Source organism: Trachemys scripta, chromosome 1 (genome assembly GCF_013100865.1).
Source record: "Trachemys scripta elegans isolate TJP31775 chromosome 1, CAS_Tse_1.0, whole genome shotgun sequence".
In the NCBI taxonomy this organism is placed as follows: domain Eukaryota; kingdom Metazoa; phylum Chordata; order Testudines; family Emydidae; genus Trachemys; species Trachemys scripta.
The window spans coordinates 27,899,048-27,924,676 of record NC_048298.1 but is presented as its reverse complement, the minus strand read 5'-3'; the positions used below and the strand labels follow the sequence as shown (position 1 = coordinate 27,924,676).

General features: G+C 42.5%; 1 protein-coding gene across 2 annotated transcripts in view; it reads left to right on the top strand.

Moving 5' to 3' along the window:
* LRRK2 (leucine rich repeat kinase 2) overlaps window positions 1-13,447 on the top strand; it is a 134,328-nt gene extending 120,881 nt beyond the window's left edge. For both annotated transcript variants that reach the window (XM_034766882.1, XM_034766877.1), the window contains 7 exons: window positions 1,910-2,103; window positions 2,390-2,462; window positions 2,731-2,915; window positions 4,081-4,233; window positions 5,783-5,991; window positions 10,943-11,014; window positions 11,753-13,447. In XM_034766882.1, the coding sequence (XP_034622773.1) occupies window positions 1,910-2,103; window positions 2,390-2,462; window positions 2,731-2,915; window positions 4,081-4,233; window positions 5,783-5,991; window positions 10,943-11,014; window positions 11,753-11,874 (1,008 nt within the window). In that variant the 3' untranslated portion in view covers window positions 11,875-13,447. The remainder of the gene's footprint in view (window positions 1-1,909; window positions 2,104-2,389; window positions 2,463-2,730; window positions 2,916-4,080; window positions 4,234-5,782; window positions 5,992-10,942; window positions 11,015-11,752) is intronic.
* Window positions 13,448-25,629: the final 12,182 nt, after the last annotated feature.

Sequence of the window (25,629 nt, the reverse complement as noted above, 5' to 3'; positions counted from 1 at the left end):
CAGCCGTGTTAGTCTGTATCCGCAAAAAGAAGAACAGGAGTACTTGTGGCACCTTAGAGACTAACAAATTTATTAGAGCATAAGCTTTCGTGGACTACAGCCCACTTCGGATATGCATCCGAAGAAGTGGGCTGTAGTCCACGAAAGCTTATGCTCTAATAAATTTGTTAATCTCTAAGGTGCCACAAGTACTCCTGTTCTTCTTTTTAAGAATTCCAAAGACATTTGATATAAGAATCTGCACTGATACCATGAGATGAAGCAGAAAAGCTGCCATGGTTTTGGGGTTTTTTTTTTTCTATGTAGACTTACCTTATGAAACTATAAAACTTTAGAATTGATAGTTACTGTACTGACAGGGAAGTGGGGACTTTGAGGCTTAATTCCCAATGTCTGAAAAGTGCTTTGAGATCCTCAGATCAAAAGGGCCACAGAAATGCTTCTTTTTTAAGAGCAATTACTGATGGTGTCTCAGGGAGGGGCATAGCTAGAAGTCATGGGATGGATCTGAGCAAAGTGAAATTTAAGCTGATTATCATGAGACTTACTGACAAGTGAAGCTGGTTAGCTTATGGAATACAGAGCAGGGGAAAAGCCCCTGGAATCTAGACTTGATGATCTTTCAAGGTTCCTTCTAGCTCTACATTTCTATCATTCTGTGATCATCTTCTCCTCCCTTTTGTCCATCCAACACCCTTCACAATATTGTCCTACCACCAGTGCATTTCTTTCTTCCAGTGGGCTGGCTGTACGCCAACCCTCTGCCTTTTTGCACTGAGGCCAGAACACAGACCAATAATCCTGATAACCCTCCATGCCAATACAATTTCCTGTAATTCCCACTCCTCTCAGGAGACTCTCACTGCCGTGGGATGCACCCACCAAATATCTTCATTTAGTTTCTGGAGTTCCCATATCCAATATTGTCACAAGAAGCAGATTTGCAAACTGGAAGCTGGATTACCCAGGCTACGTATGCGAAGTTGCACGTGTTTCACTACCAGCACTGGATATTAAAAGAAAGATTTCTGTGACACAATAGACAGTAGTGAGACACAGGCATGAGATAGCAGATACTGTTACATTTGAAACTGCTGCTTTCTGGGGGGGAGGGCGGGATTTTTTAAAATGAAATATTTAGATCTGTGCTTTATTTGCATTAATTAAACTGTGCCACAGAAAGTACCATAAGTGCAGTTCCATTTCTTTGCTTCTCTAACAACAGCTTTCAGATCTTCATTAGCTGCTATATGCTGAGAATGTATGTGTTCCTGGCAGGGGTGGCATGAGCTTTTTTGCCGCCCCTAGCACGGCAGGCAGGCTGCCTTCGGCGGCTTGCCTGCAGGAGGTCCCCGGTCCCACGGATTCGGCAGCATGCCTGCGGGAGGTCCGCCGGTCCTGCGGCTTTGGCGTACCCGCCGCCGAATTGCCGCCAAATCCACAGGACCGGCGGACCTCCTGCAGGCAAGCCGCCGAAGGCTGCCTGACTGCCGCCCTCGCAGGGACTGGCAGGGCGCCCTCTGCAGCTTGCTGCCCCAGGCATGTGCTTGGAGCGCTGGTGCCTGGAGCCGCCGCTGGTTCCTGGTAGTTAGTTAATTAATGTGTTAGATCACCATGCTGGCCTTCTCACAGCATTGGGCAGACAGATGGTGCATTCTTAAAAGGACAGGCATGGCATCAGCCTGCCATGGATCATAGCTATTTATGAATCATTTATTTCCAGGATTTTGAATGCCAGAGGTTGCCAGAGGAAAAGTTGAAAGTATCTTCTGCTAATTGGGGATTTCTTTCCATGGGGAAGAAAGGCCATCTTCCCAAAAGGGCCTAGTGTTTTTACTTTATGCAATTCAGTAGTGTAATCCTTGCTGAAAATAACCAGGCTGCTTTTAATTATTTTTTCTTGACACAGGACATTGCAGATGGAAGAATCTTGTGTTTGGCTTTAGTGACTCTTCCTACAGAGAAAGAAAACTGGGTTGTGGCAGGAACACAGTCTGGTTCCCTGTGGGCATTTAATACAGAAGATGGAAAAAACAAACACCATCTTCAGAAAATGTCAGATTCTGTTACCTGTTTATACTGCAACTTTTTTTCAAAGCAAAGGTATCATTTAGAGTTTAAACATTATGGGCTACATTTTGAAATCTGACTTCACAGCAATATTCACAAAATGGGTGGTTGTACATGTATTGTGCCTGAAGCTACATACTTTGCACATGTGTTACTTGCTCACAGGCAGAGCTTAAATGCTTATTTTTTGGACATGTGGCCCTCTGTTCACTTTTAGTGACCAATAAAACCTCTGATCTGCCAGACACTTCTGTTTTTAAACCTTCTTTAATGAACGTCCTTTCATGAGGCAATTCTGGAATTTATAATTTCATTTCAGCAAACAGAAGAATTTTTTTCTGGTGGGAACAGCTGATGGCAAAATAGCAGTTTTTGAAGACCAAGTAGTAAAGGTAAATTTAACATGTATAGTACTCTCTTTAAAAAACGTAATCAGTAATATGTAAAGTAACTACTTCTAATAGCTTTCTTTCAAGCAGTTTACCAAAAAATAAGGGATGAGGGGGTTGCTGAAACCAAAACCCAGTGGCACAAAGGTGTTATAAAGGTATAGAAAATCTGGCCCTGTATGTGTTCTGTGTTTGATTTGTCAATTTCTAAGTTGCCTTGTATAAGTATATACTGTATGTTTCTAATGGAGGGTATATTTTCTTCTTACAGTGCAAGGGTGCAGCACCTTTGAAGATATTAACTATAGGGAATGTCAGCACACCACTTATGTGCTTAAGTGAATCCACATATGCATCTGAAAAAAATATAGTCTGGGGAAGCTGTGGAACAAAGATTATATCATTATCTGGTGATATATCTATTCAAAAACTGATTGAGACAAAGACAAGTCAGCTGTGAGTTTTTTATACTAATGTAATTTGGTTCTTCTTGTTTTCATTAACATTTTCTGTCAGTGTTTTGTTTGAGAATCCTATTGCTTGTTCTTTGTAAATACCTTATTTCCATTTTTTTCCTTTAATAATATTTTAAAAAAATAAAAGATCAACTGATACTTAAGGTATTTGTTCTAGTTTTAAAGCAAACATTAAGTAGCGTGCATTTTTATTTTACAAATGTGGCAGAAGTAGACGTATGTTTTATGAATGTATAAATGCTCTTGGGCAAAGGCACACATGGGAAGAATTTGCTCAACTCCGATTTATTTAATTGAGAGCCATGTACATGCATTGAGCATAGGATTTACCCTATATAATTATACTTATAAGTTATGTGTATACGTCTCTGCCCAATATACATACATTGCATATGATTCCTCACCTCTAATTATTAAGAGGCTAAAATTTTATTGTGATGAAGATACCAAAGGTCTTATTCACATATCAGACTGTGAGGCTGAAGTTGTTGAGTGTACAGACCTCACCCCAAATCAGTGAGGCAGAAGGATGCTCTTTTCAAATTGCAGAGATATTATGATAAAAGTTTTCACAATCATGGGATTTGTAAGAGATTCAAATTACTAAGTACTCAAAAAGGTTGCTAGTAGAGTTAAAAACAGAGGTAAAGCAGACTGGGCAGAATCAGGCTGCACCCATTTTAGATCTGGTCCTGTGTTGTGCTGAGCAGCTCTCCAAAAGAAGTCAAAAGTCCTTAGCAGCTTGCAGAATCTGGCCCTTTGTTAGAATAGGAAGAAGCGGTGTTTGCTCTGTTGTGACCTGACAAATATGTTTAGGGAAAATTCGTTAATAGATACTGACCTTGGTTCTACTTCCACAGAATTCAGTGGTAAAACATCCATTGACTTGGTTGGGAGCAGGAGCAAGCACAGTAAGATTTCCCATATCTTGGACCAATAGTTACATTATAGGCCTGAATCTGATCTCACTTTAAAATGGTTTTATACTGGTGTAACTCCACAGATTGTAAACATTCAGATCAGATCCTTTATTTTTAAATTGATCCAGACCCACTTTGTTTTTAGGCTTCGTGGGTCTGTAATTGTAGGTAGAGCTTACCTATTAGGAATATAGAATACATTTAATATTTTTTCCTCTTTCTTAGATTCTGTCATAAGGCTTACAGTGATGCAAACATTATTTCAATAGCAGTGGACAAATCCATCTACTTGGCTAAGAAAAACAGCCATTTTGTGGAAGTTTGGGATAAGAAAACAGAGAAACTTTGTGAACTAATTGACTGTGCACATTTTCTAAAGTAAGTGTCTTATTTTATACTGTTGGTGTTGTGTGTAATAGATGAATAGTGGATTCTTCTGGGAGATTGTCTAGTGAAATACTTCACATTTTGGGGGTGGTGGGGAAGGGAATCACTGGTGAGACCAGTTCTGTTGTCAGGCATGGCTTTTCTTTCTCCTCTTCTGGTCCTAAGTTTTGGACTGGTCCAGGCAGGCTCTCAGATTTTTCCATGGCCTTCATTCTTGAGCTTCTATTATTTTTACACCAAGTGTTTATTTCACTGACTCCATGTAACCCCAGATTAATGCTTTAACTCTGTGGGACTCCTGTCCATGCCACCACAGCTATGGACTGACATAGGATAGTCAGGTAACATTATTATCTCCCACCCTTTGCTCCATGCCCAGATTGAGAACACAGGCAAAATATCTCAGAATTTCAGATAGGATGGTTTAATTTTGCTATCTATTGCTCCTGTCCTTCAGAGCCTAACCCTGCAAGGTATTAAATGCCTCTGGGCCTTTTGAGTGCCCTCAAATCCCATTGAACTCAAGAAACTGTAAAGGTGTGACGCTGAGATGAGGGCATATCAGGAGTTACCCAGGAGATACTTAACAGCTCAGGGCTTCTGCCTTCAAGAAAAGAGATTCCAAGATGCCAGAAGTGAACACCATTAGTATTAATCCTTGATGTAGTAGCTTTTCCTCCAATGTATAAAATGCCCATACTTGATCCTCTGGGGACCATAACTATAACACATATACTATTTGCAAACATATACAACTACACACATATGGTACACACAACTATTTGTATGTACATTAATTGAAAATAAATCTACTCGTGCTATAAAATTACTCATATTAGCACATTGCAAGAGGAAATCCTGGCACATGAAGGGATTGCATTTTTTGGCAGGGGAGGGTGTTTTAATTTCTTTTGGTCTGTACAGGGATTTCTCTTCCCCACCCTCTGCCAGTCTTTCTTTTTCATATAGGAGAGAATTTAGAATATGGAAGGGAAGCTTTCATTTCTGAGTTTCTTTTATCCCCAATCCATAAACAGTACTAATTAGATTGGTAACCAAAATACCTTAAAATAGAGTCCCCATCCTCAAATTACCTCCTGCTAGGCTACATAAGCCTAGTTAATTTAACTCTTTGTACACACTTAGCTTCCCACCTAACAAAGCTGGTGAAAAGGAGTGCTGTATGTCAAGTCTGTTTCATTCTCATGCTGCTGTGAGCAGTAGCATTCCCTTTTAAAGACTAGAACAGGGAATTATTCAAATACAGCTTTGAGAGTCAAAGAGAAAGGAGAGCTACCCGTGACCAATTTAAAGCCCTGTTCAGGTTGCCCAAGTTAAGACTGATGGTTCTTAAAACTTTAGTAGTTTCTTCCCAACTTGTTTAATTTAAGGAAGTTTCTTAGGTTGGGATTCATGCAGTCTGCATTGACACCAGATTTAAAATATTTTGTCCCGTGCAAGGGCATCAACTTAGCAATTATCCAATGAAATATCCATGTATGCAAGCAATTTTTAATACCAAATCTCTTCATATTTTTAGGGAGGAAGTGGTGAAACTAAATAAAGAATCAAAACATACAGTGGCTTATTCTGGAAGAGTGAAGACCATCTGTCTACAAAATAATTCTGCCCTCTGGATAGGAACAGGGGGAGGATATATCCTGCTGCTTGATTTAACAACACGTCGTCCTATACGAATAATACACGATTTTTGTGACTCCGTTCGAGTCATGCTGACAGCCCAGCTAGGTAAATATTCAAAAGAAACAATCTTTCATTATAGAATTATTGACAATTCCTGTTTGACATGACATTCCGTGAACTAATTAGAATATTCATTTTTTTCATTCACTCTATTCTATTTGCATGTTTAATCTAACCAATCTAAATCCTTATGTGAGTAAATACCAAAGAATGTGCTACTGGTGCTAGATGTGACAGCAGTGGCTCCCGCACTTTTTCTAGGAAAGCTCCACTTGTGACCAGTCGCATCTCGCTCACGCCCCTTTTGTGCCGTGCCCCCACATCCTTCTGTCCATTTTATTTCTCCTGTTCTGTCTGCCTGTTTTCTCTTTCTTCATTCTCTTTTTTTCTTCATACATAATCATTCTTTTTTGCTTATTTGATTTGTGGCACCCACTCTCAGTTCTCACTCAGCAGAACTCTAATTGGTGCCTCCATAGGGCAGAGTTACATGTGCAGCTTGCAATTCAGCTGTGTGAAGTAGGAGCAGAGAATAGAAACTTGGGTTAGGGGGCTGCTGTCAGAGCCTACAGCTTTGTATGTATGAGCTACTCCTGTCACCATGGCCACCTCTATGAGCCACTGTGGAAGCAGGGACTGAAGGTGGGTGGTTTTAAAGGAGTTACTTCTGCTTTACACATAGCCACAAGAGCACATGTGCAGAGGGGTCAGATTTGGGGTATGGTAATTTTCTCCATCCCCACTGTTCTTCTGTGTCGCCCAGACTAATCTAGACATCCCCAGGTTACAATACATTATAGTGCAGGGATGGAAAACTTAGGTATATGTATTATAATAAAATACTCTGGGATATTGCACATGGACTACATTCACCTTCTAAGAAACACCCCTGAGCTGTATCTCCAGTGTCAGCGTGGAATAAAGCATGCCCATAGTAGGAAAAGTGACTCTAAAGCTAACATTGTGGAGTTCCCACACTTATTATATTCCTGTTCGTTAATTCCATACTTTAAAGCTCTGATATCTTCTCATTGGCATCACTGTAAACTTAACCTGGGATCTGAAAATCCAATCTGTTTTCTTTCTGCATCACTGACTCTATTAAATATACCTACAATCAGACTTAGCTGGTGATGATGATGATTCATACGGCAGAATAAATTTCAGTTCACTCTGACTAACCCTTCAAAATGTATTGGCTCTGCAGTGCTTCAAGCAATAAAAAAACTTCCTTTTCATAAAGGAAGCAGAGAGCACATAGGTTGACTGAGAAGGTGTTTTTCCATTGTTGCTTTTTTAACTATGGCCCCAATCCTATAAATACAATGGCTTCCATGAACCCCTGACCCTGTCCAGAGACACATGGATTCCATTTGCAAGATCAGGGCCTATAACAGCAGTTGTATAGAGTACTTAGGTCTCTAGATGACAGAGTGCCAGCTAAATATTAATTATTAGAAAGTCAGTATTAGATATTTCTCTTCACTGTAGTCCTTATAGTTACAACTTAAGTGCCTTGTTACATTGTAAATAATAATTATGGCTAAAATTTTGTATATTTTTAGTAAAAGTCACGGACAGATCACAGGTAATAAAGAAAAATTCACGGAAGCCCATAACCTATCCCTGACTTTTACTAAAAATATGCATTACAAAATGAGGAACTGCAGAGGCCTGGCTGGGAGCTGCAGGGTCCCCCCATCACCCCAGCTCCAAGCTCAGGTAACCCCCTGCCAGCTGCAGTGGCTTGGAGCTCAGCACACCCCCATAACCTGTGGTGGCTCGGAGCTCTGGGGCAGCCCGACTGCCCATGGCAGCTCCTGGGCACCCTGGCTGCCCGTGGTGGCTCTGTGCTCTGGGGCACCCGTGGCAAATGGGAGGGCAACAGGAAGGGCACCCCCGCCACACATGGCGGCTGAGAGTTCCCCGGAGTCCCGCTGCCTGCAGTAGCCAGGAACTCAGGGTCTCCCTGCTGCCTGGGAACTCCAGGCACCTGAGCCCCACCGCCCCAGCTCGGAGCTGCGGGGCAGCCCTGCTTCCCGCCGCGGCTGGGAACTCGGGCCCCTGCAGTTCCCAGCTGCTGGGGGCGGCGGGGGATCCTATAGCTCCAAGGTGCCAGGGGCCCAGAGGTCTCTGGAAGTCATGGATTCCATGACCTCCATGACAAAATCGTAGCCCTAATAATAATTCACTGCTATTTTATTTAATGGTGTCGAATTCTACAGTGATAGGATCCTAACGAGTACATTTACAATAATACTAGTTTGTTGATTTTTAAAACCTGGATTCTCAAATTCTTAGTTTTCAGGCACCTGAATCTCCAGAAAAATCAAATTCTGCATATGGAAAGATAATGGTTTAAAATACAGAGCTTAATTTTGTGTGCTCCAAGCAGTGTACTTAGTTTTGTAGATATAAGAAGTTAGGTTAAATTTTGTGTCTATTTTAACAATCAACTTTTTTAGTCAGTTTTTCCATGTATTTATTTAAGTGTTTTACCCCTGAATGCAAAGACTGTACAGTTTTGAAGAGAATTATAAGAAACAGTCCAAGCCTTACGAGTAACTCTTCAATAATAGAACATTGCTTGTATGAGATAAAAGGAACTAGGGAAAAAGTACTTCAGTATTAAATATATTTTCAGTTTCAAGATTAATCAATCAAATATAAATATTTCAGGAGAATAGAACTTAGCCAAATATTGTGAAATTATTTCATTTTTCCACGTGACTATTGTAAATAGATTCCAGAAATCTACTAATAGATACAATAGGACAATTGGGTTGTTAGAGGATGTTCAGATATTCAGATTTACATCTGCAGTTCATTTTACAAGCACAAATTTACATCTCCAGACAGGGAGGCGGGGCCTCAGTCCAACTGAAAACATGACCCTTAATACTTCAATCCCTCTCATGAGAATAGTTGAAACTGTTCATTATGGGAAAGAGTATAGGGAAGCTAAGACAGGGATAGTTCCAAGCTACAAGGTTCAGATCAGATTGAAATTTTCCCAAATCTAGGTATATTTTGATCTATTGTGTACATTATGGGCCATCTGTACTCCTGAGTGAAACGGGTGATGTTCTGTAACAGCAATGAACTAGCCTGGCTATCCAGCCCCTACAAAATGTTGCATCCCAGAGGGGTAAGGAGCTCTTTGACACATACACAGATGTATTTTCCTATCATTTGGCTCTGCCAGTGTGCTATAGACAAAGCAGGAAGACATCAGAGTGAGAGGAGCAAGCCTGTGAAGTGCAGGAGATCAGACTCTGTGGCGGATTAGCAGATTAGCCACTGAGCCAATGGGGCCTGTGCCCAAGGACCCCAGAAAAATGTGTGCCCCATGCCCCAACCCTGCTCCCCTCACCTGTCCGGCGCTCCTGCCGTGGAGCGAGGTCAGGACCAGGAGCTTGCCCTGCGGTTGCTCCGCCACCACGGCATTCCAGCCAGGGGTCAGGGCGCGGGGGCTTGCTCCACACGCCCATCTCTCCCCCTGCACCAGATGGAGTAGGGTGGGGTGGGGTGCAGGTACGGGGGCTTGACCCACTCCACAGGAGCACCGGGGGTGGGTACTGCAGTTGGAAGGGTGGGGAGGGGCCCCCCCACTTGCTCTGACCCAGGGGCCCCACAAATCCTAATCCGCCCCGGTCAGACTAGATGATCCCGATGGTCCCTTCTGGCCTTAAAGTTTGAGTCTGAGCCTTCTGTATCACAGTTAACTAGTTTTTTTGCATTTTCCATTATGTAATAAGATTAACAGCATGTCACTTGGTAGAACATTTAGGGTATGTCTACATAGCAGTTGGGACATGTAACTCCCAGAGCCAGGTGACCTACACCTGCCAACTCTGCTTGAGCTACTGCCTAAAAATAGCAGTGTGGAGGTAGCAGCACAGGCTAGCCACCCGCGTACATGCCCTGGGCAGGATTGTACTTGGGTGGCTAGGCCAAGTCTCTGCCCATGGTGCCGTGGCCACACAGCTATTTTTAGCTCATGTGTATGTCTACCCACGCTGGGAATCATACCTGCCAGCAGCTGTGTAGACATCCTTAGTCTGCTCTGTTTGTACTGTGAGTTTAATAAAAGTTCATATCCTTCCATGCTTCAACACTAAAAACTAAACATGGCATCGTCGCCAAAAATTCTCACTTCACTGCCATTTCGATTTTTTTTAACTTTTGGCAATCTGTAGTGTATTCACAAACAGCATCTTCTTTACAACCTGTTTACATTAAGTGTATACACTGATAACCTAGAATTTCCTCTAATGGTTTTCTGTAACAAAAATGCATACTGTCCTTACCTAGAATCCTGAAATGGGAAATCTGTACAATCCAGAAGGGGACAGGCACACTGTTCCAGATGTCAGTCACCCATAGCGGGCAGAGCTAGCCCAGCACAAGGAGGGCTCACTGTGTATTTTCATAGTGGGATAACTGCTCCTCTAGCAAGCGCTCCCTGCGAGACCCAAGAGGAATTTTGGCTGATTCAGGCAGAAGCCCTCCTGGGACTCCTGGCATGGCCCCTTAAACCTTCCACAATCCCAGCTTTGGTAATAAACCAAAATCTAGCCTTATATATGCTCCATAAGACACAGGGACAAAGCCTGTCCTCACACCCACATTCATAAAACTTTAACATATTTTCACGGCATTTTTTTCTTTACTCTACTCAGTGAGGCTGGATGGGTGCAAATGAAGGTAAATGATTTACAATATTTATGTAATTTGTCCTTGATCTTTGATAAATCCCTCATATTAAATGGGGGCACGCGCGCACACACACACGCGCTGCATTTTTTCATGTCACTTTGATTGGTAATGTTGAATTTTGATTTTTTCTAACAGTAAAATGTATAATATGCATTAGTTTACTGAAATCTGCTTTCTTTTCTTTCAGTGGTGCATGTAATCTGCTTCTTCTGCTCTTAAATGAAGTGAAATCCAAGTGCTAGTTAAAATTAAAATCTAACATTTTATTTTTGAAAAGGGAGCCTCAAGAACGTCATGCTGGTTTTGGGGTACTGCTATAAATGTAATGAAGACAACAAACATCAGAAAGGTATCTGGTAATTTGTTTCACTAATCCATATTACTTACGTTGTAAAAAATACTGTACTCTTTTTTTTTTTTTTTTTTTTTTTTTTTTTTAAGATGTCTGTTAGGAATTTGATTATATCATTTGATATATTTTCATTGCAGCTTTGTGGTGATTTATTGTTGTCTGTGTGTTTCTAGACTCCTGCCTGTAAAATATAACAATGGCATATTAATATAAAATTAAATGTGATATCAGGGATGGGTTGATTTGGATAAAAGAAGAACCAGACAAACTTTTGCTCAAAATTCTAACTGAACCAGAACCTCTTTTAAGGGTCCCTGATTATAACTGTAATAAAATCCTTTGCCTCTTTACTGTATGTAACAATATCCAAAATTATACCTACAGTAATCAGAATTGAGACTAGGAAGTCTTGTCCCGCAAGTAGTCCTTTCATCCCCTTACTCCACTGAACCCAGTGAGACTGCTTCGAGAAGACAGAACTTACTCCCTGCATAAGGGTTGCGGGACTGGGCTCACACCCAATATAATCTGAGCCATAGTAAATGTAGGGTTCAAATCTGTTTTCATTCTATTTTAATGATTTGGGCCTGATTCTCATTTACACTAAAGCTCATTTACATTTCCAGATCTATTATTTCTGACTATAATTAAAAACAAAGCAGCAAAATCACATTTGTAATGCAGTAATTGTATCTGTGCAGTACTTTTCAAAGTTTTTTAAAATTATTTTTACAGAGCTGCAGTCGTGTATGTCTGTGTGGGACATTAAGCTGCCCCATGAAGTACAAAACCTGAAAAAGCACATTGAAGTGAGACAGGAATTAGCAGAAAAAATGAGAAATTTTTCTTTGGATTAAGGAACCCTAGACAAGTGGAGAGTCACCTTGTTTCCCAGTTTCCCATTGGTTTAAACTGCTACTATATATTGCATTACTTTTTTGTTTAAGAAACAAAGGGAAGTGATGGTCGTCCTTCAAAATCATGAAATATCAGAAGAAATAAGGAATGTTTTTATTTATAATATTTTGATGTATAATATTTTGAAGGAGTCAAAACTATTCACTCAATCTGCTTTCAGCAACACTGGTATAACTCCAAAGTATCTTTATTGGTATATTTCTGATTTTGGTTACACCAGCATAAATCCAGAGTAACTCCAGAGGATTAGATTCTGCTCCTAGTTACATCCATCTATATGCAGAGTAACTTCATTAAGTTGACACTATAAATGAGAGCAACGTTTAGGCCTCACTAGATAGTCTGCTGCCTGCATAGGTGAACTTTACTGATGGTTTATGTTATTAGTTAAACTCATATTTAATCATTTTGATTATATGAAAGAAAACATTGTCCATTATCTGATGGATAGTACATCTAGTTACTGAAATGTATATAGCCTAATTTACAAAGCACAGGCTGAATAGGTCAGGCTTTTTTCTTTCCTGTGTACATTAGAGTTTGGCAGTTTTTAGTCTGTTCATAAAAGGCTGTGCACTGCAACAGCAAAGACAAAATTCAGAATGAAAGTGTCTGTGAAGATAGTGCCTTTTTTGACTGAGTGTATGCCTGGCACAGGGCAATGCAATCTCATTAATAGAAACACTATTGTTTCATAACACATTCACACATGTCATTCGACAACTCCCTTTGCATGGTCAAGAGAACGCAGGGTAAAATTCTAGTTCTGAATGTTGCTGTAAATAGTACACAGAATGTGGTATGACATGGTGCTTCTCAGGTAGCTATAAAGTGCCTATGGAGTATTCACGCAATAGAATTGTCCAGTTTGCTTATCTCAGTCTGAAAAAGAATGAAAACTATAGTATTCATATTTACCATGTGTGCAAAGTTTACCATCCAGCCTTGTTACGAGCCCTTATATTGATATTTTTATAGTACGTAGTGGAGCCTGCAGGCATCCAAGAATGGGCTACTTCTTGCCTTGTGAGACTGCTCACACACACACCTACCTTTATTCTGGAGATACCATTTTATTGCTCTATATATCCATTAACCCAATTGTCTGACAGCATGACTCAGTGCCTTACTTCTGTCCTTCATACCACAGACACGTGTCTTGATCCCTAAGACCAAGAGCATCTTCACCATAACAAGCCTGCAATGGCAGGGAACAAAAAACCCAAAGCTGTGCAGCAGAGCAAGGTGTTGCCACCAAACAAGTCCCCCTCCCTCCAATCTTTTACAGTTATAAATAATTCCCAAAATAGGATAACGGAGAACATAGAACCTTCTCAAAATGAATCAATGTTTGGCTATTTGGATTTTTTTCATATGTGCACTGTTTATAATGTGTTTGTGTTGTATTATGGGCTATGAATAATGCTATTTATATGGGATTTTATAATGCAAAAAAATACATTATTTTTATCATAAAGAAATAAACTTAAATATCTAATGTTATTTCACATGCTGAAGTCAGTTTATAAATCATGTTGAAGTGTAAGCCTTGTATCTATTTATTGGAACACTATTTTGTGGATATACGTTTTCACAGACAATTTTCCAATAGTATGCTTTATTTCTCACAGAATTTCTATATAGCTGGGGCCTGACCGCTTATGTGCAGGAGTCTATCAAATTCGCAGCCATGAAAATTGTGTCATGGACTGTGAAATCTGGTCTTTTTGTGTAACTTTTACCTATAGTATAGGGTAAAAAGTACACAAAAGTACACAGCATTTCTCAGATTGGTGGTCCTGACTCAAAAGGGGGTCACAAGCCTATTATGGGGAGGGGTGTTCATGGTATTGCCATCATTACTTCTCCACTGTTGAGGGCAGCTATGCTGCCTTCAGAGCTGGGTGCCTGGCCAGAGGCCGATGCTTTCCGGACACCAACCCCATCAGCCTCCTGCAGAGGAGACAGGGGAAGGGCTCGATGGCCAGAGTATACAACTTGCCTGACAACAGGCAGCCTTGACGCACCTCTCACCTGAAGTTGATGGGTTCAGTCAGGGTCCAGTTGAGCTTGACCAAACACCCAGCAGAAGTGTACAGCAGCTGAAGAAAACCCGCAAACTGGGGCCCAAAACCAAATGCCTGCAGAGTGCCCAGGAGATACTCGTGGTCCACCCTGTTCAACGCCTTCTTCTGGTCCAAGGACAGGAGGGAAAATGACCCATCCCTACACCCAAGCTCAAGGATGTACCAGACAAGATAAAAATTATTAAAGATGGTACGGCCCAGGACAGCGTAGGTCTGGTCGCGGTGGACCACATCCGCCAGCATGGACCCCAGTCACAGCAAGAGGGCCTTCGCTATGACCTTGTTGTCTATGCTGAGGAGCAAGACGGTCCCCCACCTTAGGCAGCAGAGCCAGCATTCCAATCACTTAAACAATTAAATCCCCCAGGATGGACCTGACTGTGCCTAAGTAACAGATTAGAATGGGTTGGGCAGGACTAAACAACTAATTAGCCCATTAGCACAGAGGGCATAAGAAGGCACAGGAAGGAAGTGCTGAGAGAGAGAGAGAGAGAGAGAGAGAGGGGCTAATGGAGCCAGAACCAAGAAGGATCTCTGGGTGGAGAGATCTCTTTCCTGTCCTGACGTGGGCAGAGGCGTTTGGAGAAAGTAGTGCTGTAAATGATGTGGGGTGTGGATGAGAAAGGTGGTGGGGAGAGCAAAGTAAATGAACTACTCCCATGCACTGCTACAGACTAGGGACCGAATGGCTAGGTAGCAGTTCTGCAGAAAAGGACCTAGGGGTCACAGTGGACGAGAAGCTGGATATGAGTCAACAGTGTGCTCTTGTTGCCAAGAAGGCTAACGGCATTTTGGGCTGTATAAGTAGGGGCATTGCCAGCAGATCGAGGAACGTGATCGTTCCCCTTTATTCGACATTGGTGAGGCCTCATCTGGAATACAGTGTCCAGTTTTGGGCCCCACACTACAAGAAGGATGTGGAAAAATTGGAAAGAGTCCAGCGGAGGGCAACAAAAATGATTAGGGGTCTGGAGCACATGACTTATGAGGAGAGGCTGAGGGAACTGGGATTGTTTAGTCTCCAGAAGAGAAGAATGAGGGGGGATTTGATAGCAGCCTTCAACTACCTGAAGTGGGGTTCCAAAGAGGATGGAGCTCGGCTGTTCTCAGTGGTGGCAGACGACAGAACAAGGAGCAATGGTCTCAAGTTGCAGTGGGGGAGGTCCAGGTTGGATATCAGGAAAAACTATTTCACTAGGAGGGTGGTGAAACACTGGAATGCGTTACCTAGGGAGGTGGTGGAGTCTCCTTCCTTAGAGGTTTTTAAGGCCCGGCTTGACAAAGCCCTGGCTGGGATGATTTAGCTGGGAATTGGTCCTGCTTTGAGCAGGGGGTTGGACTAGATGACCTCTTGAGGTCCCTTCCAACTCTGATATTCTATGATTCTATGAACTACACTGTAATATTTAGCCACTGAAGTTTCCAAGTAGTCTGTGTAGACCAGCGCACAGAAGATTGTTTAAGAACAAGTCAGACAAACACCTACCAGGGATGGTCTAGGTATATTTCATCCTTCCTCAGCACATGGAGCTGGACTAGGTGACCTTAAGGTCCCTTCTAGCTCTACATTTCTACCATTCTGTGCTTCTATAATTTTATTAGCATGACCCATGAAGATAATAATATAAAGGCATCTTTTCTTTTCCAAGTCTGTTAAACTGGGAGGCTTAAAGTTTAAATATTTTTTTTACTATTTACAACTTATCATCCCTTTAGCAGGAATAGAAGAATTCAGCTTATGACGACTCTTGAACTTTATTTAAACTTTTCTGAGTATTAATTTCAGTCCAATTCGTCTTAGAACACAGATTTTTTAGGAGGTACTTGTGATAATTCAGACAAGAAAAGGCAGCAGAGTGATTGAAATACTTGTAAAAGCCCTTTAATGAAAAACCATTTAACATACTTGGCTGCTGTTACATGACAGTTTCCTGCATGGCTATATGAATTGCCATCAAGTGTTCTGCTGAATGGTCTTCCCACATTATATATTCCATAACATGGAGCTCCTGTGCAGGGCCACGTTCTGTCAGAACAAGTGCTGTCAAAACACAAACAAGGGAGAGAGTGGAAAGATTTGAAAATGTGCAGCCTCGTTGTAACTCTTCAGGGAGAAAAAAGTATCGTCTTACAGACAAAAATACAAGTCCCTCTGCAGTTTGAATGGCATACCCAAGAACACACAGAAAATTATATGGCAGAGCTGGAAACAGGAACCAAATGTCCTGACTTTCATGCCTGAGTTTTAGTAACAAGGCCATCCTTTCCTTTTCAATAGTTCAGATTTTGCTGACAATCATTGGACCCTTTGAGGTCAGACATTTCCTCATTCTACTTTAAAAGCTCTAACAATATCTGAGGTGTTTCCCTTCTACAACAGGCCAGCTCTAGCAAGGGGTCATTAGGAGAAGGAGAAAGTAGGAGGGAATTAAATACAACCTCAGCACACATGCAGAGAAAAGGACAAGTGTGAATGAGGAGTATTAAATCCCCAGTACTTTCACAAGGATATTCTAGCTTGACATCACTACCGAAGTTTTTCATTCAGCCTTGGTGTGTCTAAGCACTGCAGCAACTATAATAGATAGGGTGTTTAAGAACTGTAGGTAACATTAAGTGCTACAACTAGGAGGGACACAATGGGATAAATTATGGCAGCTCCGATTGCCTACATAATGAAAACACTTTTTATCATCTTACTTCTGACTTTTCATACAGCAGTTTAACTTTCCTTGAGACTGTTTCCTTGAATCTTGCCTCTGTAACAGGATCTCCTGGGTAACTTCCTTCCTCTTACCATGAGTATGAGCCTTTAGTAATCTCACATCATGATAGTATATCTCGCAACAGGATCCTTTTGATACTCTTACATCACAGCACACACAAAGGGGGACTCTGATTGATTGATTGATTGATTGATTTTTTTTCAGATTGCCCAGAGACATTTCCCACCAAGGAGCCATTTGCTGAAAATCTTCCATTTAGAGTCTTCCAACTCTTTAGCAGAACAACAAGGTACTCAGACAACATAAAATTAGTTTTCTTTTGCTGCTTTGTAGCAAATCAAATACACCATTATGGAAAAAATATCCTGAGTCCATCACATAGCAGCTGGCCATGATTTGAAAGAGCAAGTATTGTGCCCCCAAAGATCTTCATGTGCTAGAGATCCTCCCTACAGAGATCTTCCCACTCCCATATAGCATTATATCACCTAACTTGGCCAATCCCTACCTCAATCACTTTGTATGCCTGCCTATCTGGCATTCAGTCTGTAAGCTTTCAGGACAAGCACCATGCTATCTTTCCAATTTGGGAAGCATCTAGTGCGTTCTGGGGGCTGATGAACAATAATGTGCATTTAAATAGGGCCAGCGTATTGAACAGTCACCTTCCCTTACTTCTCATGGTTTATATTCTTTCCCACCAAGTATACATGGCCAATTAGACTTTGCAATGCACTCATTTCCTCTAATATCATGCACATGACCTAGAATACACAGAAAAATGACAAATATTTCCCCCTTGGAGTGCAAAACTACAGCACATTAAAGCTATTTAACATGCATCCACAAGGCCTCAAACAGAGCTATGCAGAATGACACAGTTATTTTTTAACACCTCCGTACAGGAACATTTCTGAGAGGCAGAAATTTGGGGATCTTCAACTCCCTCTGGCTGCTTCTCTTTCTAAATGTAGCAATTTCCAGCGAGAGTCAGACGGATTCAAAGAAGCTGAAAGATTCACTCAGGCTAGTTAAAAATGATTTTAACATAATTAGAAATGGTTAGAAACTAGAACTTTTGTTCCATGGGAAATTCCAAAGTTTCAAAAACAAGATTTTCTGAATAGGAACAAAAAGCAGAAAATTTCATTCAAAACAAAAATTCTGGAAGATTTTTGATTTGGGGCTGTGGTGGGATGTACCTGGCCTTTGCGGCTCTGTGGTGGGGCAGTGCCCCACCCCCTGAGAAAAAGGGCTGAACCAGGCCAGAGAGGCGGTGCTGACCCGCAGCCAATCAGAGAAGGCCTGGGGATAGCCAATCAGGGCAGTGGGGGAGGCAGCCAATCAGGACTTGGCTAGGTCCTATATAAAGGCTTCGCAGCTAGGGAGAAGTCAGTTACTCCTTGGCTGGTAAGGGAGAAGGAACTTAGACAGAGCAGTGCTGGGCAGGCTTATGGGAGTAGATAGGAGCTCCAGCCCATTACCTACCAGGCTGTAGCCCTGCTGTAAAGGGTCAGGAAGGTGAATAGGGCCAAAGGGGAAGCAGCCCAGGGGAACTAAGCAGGCGAGAGGGGAAGGAAGAAGGGCAGAGGGAGGCTGCTGCTAGAGGGTCCCTGGGTTGGGGGCCCACCTTTGTACTGCACCTGGCCTTTGCAAAGAGGGGCCAAGACAGACAGCAACTGGCCCCCTGAGATAAGGGGCTAGATTACAGGGTTGTGCTTGGCCATGAGGCAGGTGCGGATGGAAGGACTGCTGTTACCAACACTCCCCCAGAACGGGGGTGAGATGGGACTAATGGGCACTGCTGGAGGGCAGTGTCCTGAAGTAAATGGAGACCCTCCAGAGGAGGAGGATGCTGAGCAGGGAGCCACGCAGGTCCCAGGGCAGCAGAGCTAATGATGGGCCTGACACCACGCATTGAGGGCGCGCCACAGAGGTAAGAGCTAATTCCTGGAGTGACTGGCAGGAGGTGCCAGCGGTGCTGAGGTGAACCCCATCACAGGCTCCTTACAGGAGACCCCAGTCCTACTGCACCATGCCCTAAGAAGCAGTGAAGTGACCAAAAAAAAAGGTGGGTCCTCCAGGCCTGCCTAGAGAGGCCTCATGGAAGTAGCCAATCAGATCCTAGCAGGCTCAGATAAAAGTTGCTGCAGGGCCTTAGTAGATCAGCTCTTGGCTGGGACCAGAGGGGAGAGAAGAAGTATAGGGCAGAACCTGAGGATGCTGTCCCTGAGCTAGGGCTGGAGATGAAAGGGGCCTGGTAGGAAGAGTCCCAGGAAAACAGTAGATTGAAGTAAGCAGTATGTGGCTGTTTATAGAGCCCTTGGGTTGGTACCCAGAGTATAGGGCGGGCCTGGGTTCCCCTACTGGCCACAGGTAAATTAGCATAAACCCCAATAAGGAGATAGTCCTTAATTGGGAGCCCAACAAAGGCCTGAATTTAAAGGGCCCAGAGATGGGGCTGAAGATCCTAGTGAAGGGAAATACTGTTTTGCAGTGGATGCTGTCCAGGGTTCTCTGGTTGGTGTCCCCTTCCGGCTCCCTGATTTTGAAACTGTGATCTTCACACTTGTCCCTGCTTTTTCAATAGTTGTCCCCCAGAATTGCTTGGGATCTGGGTCTAGTAGCTCCTCCCCTTAGGCTGGAGGGAAAGGCTGTTAGCTGGGACCAGCTTATACCTGCCCATCTCCAGATTTCCAGTAGGTGTTGGTTCCCAGCACTCTGTCACATAGCTCCCCCTGGCCTGATGGACATATTTTTCTATCCCTAGGCTTTTCCTCCCTTGCCAAAGGTGTTACTCTATCTGAGCCTCTTGTTGCCCCCAGGGCAATTATCTGGGGTCCCCTCCTAGGGTCCATCCATTCTCCACTCACAGAAATTGCATTTGGTGAGTGGAGGTGACCCCCACAATTCTGTTTCTGCCCACAGGTCTTTGCACCAGATGCAACCTAGGAGATGCTTCCAAACCTCAACCCCTTTGTGGTTCCCCTCCTTTGTCTGATTGCTTAGAACTCCTGTTTCCTCCAACCCTCTGAAATGAGCCAGGGCTCTTTCCCTTTGGCATTTTAGTGGGGGACATCTGATAACCCACAACCCCAGCTACCAGACTCAGGGCATTTGTCACTTGCCTCCTTTGTCTTCTTCCCCCCCCCCCCGCCCCCCTTCTCCCACTATGCCTCTTGGGAGGACTCCCCTGTCTCCTGGCTTGTTTCCTAGGTCCACTGTTTACCAGACCTTCTGATTTCACTATTTCCTCCCCTTTAGGTTTCCTATCCTGCCATGTGGGTTTCATTTTCCTCACCTTGGCCCCCTGGCAACATACCACTTCCCAAATGGGAATGGGCTCCAAACTCTGCCCAGCAAAACAGGGTGGTGTCTACTAATCCAGACCACTTCCAGCCAAACCTCCAGGTATAGCCCTGCTGTAGGGCAGTTCTTCTGAACTCCATGTATACATTCCTGCTTTAACCTCACTCCTGGGATCATCCAGTGGGGTTTCACCAGCTCCCACCAGAGTAGTAAACCATCTGAGACTGTGTCCATCAGGCCTCTTAGACTCCTCCCCACCATTAGAGGCAAGATTGACAGCTTTTTCCCTTCCCTGTTTGAGAGTCCCAGACCAACTACAGAACTCAGCCAACCCACATTCTGTGTATAGGCAGTCTCTCTTTTTATATGGCCCTGATGCCCACACTGGTAGCAGGAAGTGGCCCCAGCCCCTGTTGGAGTTCCAATGGGCTCTTCCTTTTTTCCCTCTGGTCCTTTTCTGATAGTGAGTTCCCCTGCCTTCCTCCCTTGGTCTGACCCTCCTCTTTCTGGGTTTAACTGCTGCATGCAGGCTGAAACTGCCTGACCTGTACCCAGGTGTTCTTGGGGAGGTTCTGTAGAAACAGTTCCAGGATCAGAGTGTCCTTCATCTCCCCCACATATTGAGTGTCCAGCTTCAGCCAACAGGTGGCCCAGTCTGTCAGCCTCTGGGCAAAAGCCCGGGACTGGACTCCCCAGTCCATCTCAGTTTGGAATTTTTGCCTATATTTTATTTTGGATGGCCCACCTGATCCAGCATTGCTCATTCATTAGAGCCATAGTGGCTGCCTGTGCCTCCCCAGTCAAATAGAGTACTGGGAACAGGGCCCAGGTCTTGTTGTCCTGGCCCACAGCTACCTTCTCAAAGGTGCCCAGAAATACATCAGTGTCATCTGCAGGGCCCATCTTGCACAGACCCATTCCCTGCACCTGATTACCATTCCCTGTCACAGGACTCACCATCCTTTGGAGTAGCTGCTGCTTATGCAATTGCTCCTTTGTAAAGTCCTGCAGGCTCTTTTGTTGCTCAGCCTGCCAGGTGAGCAAAGACTGTCTTTCCAGGTGGTGGGCCTGTTGAAAGGCTTGGAGGGCCTTTTGCATTTCCTTTTTTGCTGCTCAACCAGCCATTGCAGGGTCTCCTCCATGATCCAGGCCACCTAACCTCCAACTCCTTTTCAAGGTCCTCGGTCTGCACAGGTAAAGGCAGATCCCAGACAAGCCTGCCCCCCCCCCAGTGTGACATGACAGGGTTCCACTCCTGTCTTCTGCTCTGAATACATGGACTATTCTGAGACCTTCAGTTGTTAACTACCTCTGTGTAGCTTATTTACATTCTCTTCCCACCTACATCACATCACTTACAGCATTAGTTCTCCTCTACCAAGAAAAGGGAAGAGATTTCACCACCCAGGGATATTTCTTGGTTCTGGCTCTATGAACCTACATCTGTTTCCCAGCACAGCCTTCCTATGCCTTCTTCTAGCCTCTGCATTAATTGGCTAATTAGATCTTTAGTCCTCCCCCGTCCATTCTAATCTGCCAATTAGGCACAGTCAGGTCCATCCCAGGGAATTAATTGGTGGGTAAGTGATCAGAGTTCTGGCTCAGCGATTAGTCCCCGGTACTCTGTCACACTCCACTGGAGGGGTTTCTACAACCTCTCATGGTAACCTATTCCAGTACTTAACTATCCTTAGAGTTAGAAAAATTTTCCTAATATCTAACCTAAATCTCCCTTGCTGCAGATTAAGCCAATTAATTTCTTTTTCTACCATCAATGGACATGAACAGTTGATCACTGTACTCGTTAGAACAGCCCTTAACATATTTGAAGAATTTATTGGGTCTCCCCTTAGTCGTCTTTTCTCAAGTCTAAACATACCTAGTTTTTAACCTTTCCTCATGTTACTGGGAAATGGCTCCTGGATCGAGTTCTAGAATTAATACAAACAACTTTATAGCTTGTAGAGCTGAGGATTGAATTATTTTATTTTAATGAAGGTTCTGAAATTAGATTGAGAATTTTCCCTGATTTTTGAGGTCTGATATTCTCTCTTGGTGTACATCTGCCTAATGCTATTCATTGTTTGTTGAAGTTGATCTATTTACAAGGCTATAGCATCTGATCTAATATTTCCCATAGTGAGGATGAAAGGAACAGAAAACCCATTCCTTTTCCCAAGTACATTAGTGAAATGGGGATTGAAGCAACACAGCTTCTCTTCACAGTATCATCCCCCGGAAACCTGCTTGGATTTTCTTGATGAAATTGCTGCTGCTATCCTCAGTATTAACTGACATACTCCCACTCTGCACCGTTAGAACTGTGTGGGGATGGAGTACCTGTTTTATGCCTAACATGTGTCATCCTATGGATTTTTCTCTGGGAAGCTATGATGTAAGCCACTACTTTGTTTGTAGATGAAAACTGTCATAACAACAATGCTGTGGAAGCTACCTCACTCCCAAATTAGCCTGATCTTGTCAGTTATTTCCCCCTAGTAAACTCTTGAGCTCTAACCCTCCTTATGTCTTTTCAAATTTCACACTGTGCAGGCATTAAAATGCTAGAACAGTAAGGGCCTGGTCCAAAACCCATTGAAATCAATGGCAGTCTGTCACTGATTTCAGTTGGCTCTGGCCCTAAGAGCAGATGGGGAAACTAATTATATACACTATCAATGTATATGCTATTGTAAGCATTTCCTGAAGACTGCCCCCATAAATATAAGCTGGAGGTGGCAATTTTAAGCCCACTGCTCTAATATCTAAACTCTGACTTTGGGGGGTAAACAACTATTCTTGCTGGCAACATGTCTTGTAAAACCTTTTTAAACATTCAAACATCAGTTTGATATTTTTTTAACACAAGACAAAAGTTCATGAATAGACAAAGAAAATAAATAATTGTCTTAACTGTTTGATTTTTTTATACATGGTTCCTGTCTTGCCATATGTGATCACATGAAAAATCAGATACAATAATGAAGTAGGATGCATAAAATACATGGCAGCTGGGAGTCATTGATAAGTGTCATTACAACCACACTTCAAACTGTCCTCTTGTATCACTAGTAGCAACTGGCCCATTTTGGTGCTCAGAATGTAGACTAGTGTAATACAGATGTTTCTTGCCATATTGGATGTATCAAGTGTGAGAAATATGGTCTAAGTACTGAACTGCACCCATGCTCAAGAGGTCAGCTGCTTCTACCTATATTGGACCCTGTGCAAGACATGCTGTTTCGTTTCTTTGTATTCAATAAGGCTAGTTGAAAAATTAACCAACTCTTGAAACACCTGACATTTACTTTTTATAGTGGCACATATAGCAAACATCAGTATGACAAATGGAAAATATATATACATATATAAAATCCAAAGGGCTCTGTGGATCATTCAAAAACAATGCAGATGCCAGTTTTGTCCAGCCAGAAAATAGTGGAGGTGATTTCTGAGGCATTTGTAAGTTCCTGGGAATTGATGTCCTGTCTTAAAGCAAGGCCTCCTTCATGTGCCAGCATAGAAAATGGCAATATTTTATAGGCTTGGCTGTGCCTTGAAGGTTGGGAGTAATCAGAGGTACACTCCCCCTCTAACAGCTCTGGGAGGCATCATGGCTCAGATGCAATGCTTCTGGAATGACAGGAGGAATGTGGCATATGAGCCACCCTTGTAACAGTGCTCTGACATGTCCTATGGTGTTGGCTGGTTCATAATGGGGCAGATCCTTCTTTGGCAATAACAATGCCAGCTCAGGCACTAAAGTCAGCCCTTGCATTCCCTGAGTAATCGAACCACTATTTAATTCCAGCAATTCTGTGGGGGGTGCAAGAAAAAGATGCTCCTTAGAATCATAGAATATCAGGGTTGGAAGGGACCTCAGGAGGTCATCTAGTCCAACCCACTGCTCAAAGCAGGACCAATCCCCAGACCCCTAAATGGCCCCCTCAAGGATTGAACTCTCAACCCTGGGTTTAGCAGGCTAATGCTCAAACCTCTGAGCTATCCCTCCCCCCAGATATCCTATCTCCTAGGACTGCTCCATCTATCCCCTTGCAATCTGCCCCCTGTGTGGAATTTTCAAAAGCACCTAAGGAGTTAGTCACCCAGCTCCCACTGAGCATTGGTGAATTTATGATGTATCAGCCCCCAGTGGTGATTAATAATATTAAAAAGGTCAATGGGAATTGGGCCTTGAACTCCCAGAGGCACTTTTGAAAACATGGCCCTATAGGCCTACATTAGCTAATAAACTCTATAGTAAAATCTAGCCCCAATTATCACAAGGCTTTTCCCTGTGTAATATTACCATCATTGGTAGATGACAGATCATTGACTTTTAGATTTGTATGCTCACTTCCCTATTATGTGGGAAAGTATTTTCTGGTAGAAACAAACTTTTAGGATAGAAAAATGTACCTAATAAGCTAAAACCAAACAGAAACACAAAGTAAAAAAGAAACTAAATGAATTGATGTAGAATTAGCAGAATCATAGAATATGAGGGTTAGAAGGGACCTCAGGAGGTCATCTAGTCCAACCCCCTGCTCAAAGCAAGACCAATCACTAGTTGTATAATATGCTGAGCAGTGCTTTTCAGCTTTAGTAGCTGTATGTAGAATTGCATCTCAGCAAATGAAAAAGTATTATACCAAGTTATACTCTACATTGGGAGGAGGATACCATCTGCATGTGATCTAACTTAAAATGTTACATTTCTCATGAGACTGGTAATAAAAGTATAAGGGGTGGGGTTGTGTGTGTGTGTATATAAAGGTATATCAAGGGCCAAAACTGCATTTCTTCCTTTAGAAGTATTTGAGGTCTTTATTTTTCATGAGAATAATCATAACTGAAAAATAGATAAAAAACTGTGTGTAGTAGTGATCCTGATCAGGCTAATTGAGGGCTAATATAACAATGTTGCAATATTATAAACTTGACAATATATGGCATCCAATGTAAATGAAAAATATATTTTAATTGAATCTGGGCCATGTGATATATATTTTATGGTTTAATGAGTTTCAAATTTAATAAAAAAGGTAAAATCCTGAAACTGATTTCCAAACTTTTTTTTAAAAGCCTTCCTTACAGCAAGAAAATGTACTTTCAACGTTGTCATGGAACAACAGCATCACCTACTGGCCAGTAAGGCAACTGCTAGGTGACTGTTCCTGCAAATGTCTCAAACAATAGACCACCTTCTGCTGTTAATAGCTATAATCAGAATTATGTTGTATCAAACTTCCCACGCTGTTCAACAGTGATGTTTGTTTTTAATGAACACATTTGTTTTGGATTTTAGTAACTAACTACTAGCTAGATAAATGAGGCATGTATCTTCAGTTTAAAAAAAAAAAAATCTCTACAATGCCATCATAAAATATTCACCTCCATTACTGATTTGTTTTCCCAGAACTAGTTTATCAGCCCGACACCACTGAGACCTCATACAGAAACAAACATCATATTTGTGTATTCATATTATTTATTACAGAAAAGTTTGTAAAAGAAAATTGTGCTCAGCTCACTGATCCACAGAGGCGCTTGAGCCCCCTTCCACATGGAG